At 40.1% G+C, this 2500-nt stretch overlaps 1 protein-coding gene across 1 annotated transcript in view; it reads left to right on the top strand.

Annotated features, from left to right (window-relative positions):
• The window catches only part of LOC113827736 (ABC transporter G family member 20-like), a gene marked incomplete in the record, with an annotated part of 41341 nt that overhangs the window by 4513 nt on the left and 34328 nt on the right, over positions 1–2500 (top strand). The window contains 3 exon segments of the mRNA XM_070124715.1: positions 392–508; positions 959–1118; positions 1825–1979. Coding sequence (XP_069980816.1) covers positions 392–508; positions 959–1118; positions 1825–1979 — 432 coding nt within the window.

Genomic DNA, 2500 nt, shown 5'->3' with positions numbered 1-2500 from the left:
GGGGGGGGGGGAGGGCGCGGACTGTGGGTATTGTTGCCCGGGGCGCTGACTACCCTGGCACCGGGCCGACAAACTCGTATCAAGACTCTTTTCATTCCTCTTTCATCGTTTTTGTCTTTCTCTTCCCTTTCACGTTCCTTCATTCGTCTTCAAGCTTTACATCTTTGCCTTCCTCCCTCACTTCCCTTCATCCACCCCTTCCATTTTTTCTTCCTCCATATATATCTTTCGAATTCTTCCTTTCCTTCTCTCTTTACTCCCCTCCTTCGTTCCTTCCCCCTCCTTCCTCTCCACACCTTCACCCACCTCCTTTATTCCTCTACTCCCCTTTATTTCCCCTCCCTCCCCTCCACCCTTCACTCATTCCACTCCTCTCTTTCTCTCCCCTCAGGCCCCTAGGAAAGGGGAATGTCGTGGTGGTGCAGCAAGGCTACAAGTCCTATGGCTCCCGCAAGAACAAGGTGCCAGTGCTGGAAGGTCTGGAAATGAGAGTGCCACAAGGTGCCATGTTAGTATCTCATTAGATTTACGAATTAAATACATTGTGTATAATTAGACGAGGATTATTGGGTGGGAAAGTCATTTAGCCGAAAATGAACCTAGCTGGTATAACAAATTATGATTATTCAAATTTACTATTAATAAAAGACTAATATATTTGACAACACAAGGGAATGTTAAAAGAATGATCTTGAAACACTTGGTTTACTTGTAAGAATGCAGTAAATAAATGCAAATGCATAGTAAGGACAGTTCTAATTCTGAATAGAGATCTTAACAGCCTAACGACATACAAACCCAATCAAATAACAGAATGGATTAACTACCCGTTTTCTAACCAGGACCAAAAGATAAGATAAAGAAAACAGATAAAAAAAATCATAATAATAATAAAGTACATGCCTTGCTTCACTTGTTATTGAAACCTACTCCTTGACCTCCCCCCCCCCCCCCCCAGCTATGGTCTCTTAGGCCCGAGTGGCTGCGGGAAAACCACGCTCTTGGGTTGCCTTGTGAATCGACTGCGGTTGGACAAGGGGGAAATATTCCTGTATGGGTATCCACCGGGCTCCCCCAGTGCCGCTGTCCCTGGGCATCGGGTCGGGTACATGCCACAGGTGAGCTTTTTTTCTCAGCTTCTTTTTCTTTATCTTTGTGTTTTTCTTTTTCTTCTTCTCTTTATTCCTTTTCTTTTTCTTATTCTTCCTTTTCTTTTTCTGAGTCTTGTTCTCGTTCTTCTTCTTCTTTTCTTCTTCCTCTTCTTTTTCTTTTTCTTTTTCTTGTTTTTCCTTTTCTTTTTTTTTCTTCTTTTTCTTTTTGTTCTTCTTTTTTTTTTCTTCTTCTTATCGAGCGTACAGTCTTCATATGTTGTCTTTTGATGTTGAATTTAATGGGTTATTCACCTTCGTTTCTTGGGATATTGCACGCTTCCTTCTCCACTTCTTTCATAAGGCAGCTATACCTTGAAGAATGTATAGTTATTTATGTTTGTGTGTGTATGGAGAGAGGGAGAGAGAGAGAGAGAGAGAGAGAGAGAGAGAGAGAGAGAGAGAGAGAGAGAAAGAGAGAGAGAGAGAGAGAGAGAGGGACAGAGAGAGAGAGAGAGAGAGAGAGAGAGAGAGACAGACAGAGAGAGAGACAGAGAGAGAGACAGAGACAGAGACAGAGACTGAGACAGAGACAGAGACAGAGACAGACAGAGACAGAGACAGAGAGAGAAAGAAAGAAAGAGAAATAGATGAATATATACAGACACATAGACAGGAAGAAGGAAAATAAAACAGAATAAATAAATTCACAAATAACACGACCATCCCAACACAGGAACTGGCCCTCTACCAAGAATTCACGATTGTGGAGACCCTTCGCTACTTCGGCAGGATCCACCAGATGTCCTCAGCCATGATCAATAAAAGAACGAAATTCCTCGTATCCTTCCTAGACTTACCTGACCCCACGAGGCTCATTAACCAGCTCAGGTGAGAAGGAAATCTATGAGTTTATTGCTCTCATTGAATATTATTTCCGTTTAGTTTTATTAAAGTTCATTATTACTTTTGAATTTTCATATAATGTTTTTCTTACTTCAGATTTGTATTTTTTTTTTTTTAGTGCATAATGAATTAATTATGGGTAAATGGTTTGCCTTTTTCCCTCAGAATAATTGCTGATTTTATTAATTCTCTTGTACTGGTGTTCCACTAATTATCAGTCATTTCCGACCATTATTATTATCATTTTTAATTATAATTCTTTATGTGTCGTTCCTGTTCAATATAAGGATTGCTTAACCTAAATACCATCCAACGCTTTACACATAAAAAGTGTCATATTAATTTTGTATCGCCGTCTAAATGTTCCACTGACTGTACGCATCTAGAATATAATGTCTTCATTCTGTTTTCACACTGAAAATACTATTTCCACAACCGCATGTTTTTTTCTAGTATATTTATAAGTCCGCACAGGTTAGCTTGCCACATTTACACCGTGGAAGGAA

Source organism: Penaeus vannamei, chromosome 8, assembly GCF_042767895.1.
Source record: "Penaeus vannamei isolate JL-2024 chromosome 8, ASM4276789v1, whole genome shotgun sequence".
NCBI lineage: Eukaryota > Metazoa > Arthropoda > Malacostraca > Decapoda > Penaeidae > Penaeus > Penaeus vannamei.
Note: the sequence above shows the minus strand (reverse complement) of the source record. Positions and strands in the feature narration are given on the sequence as shown.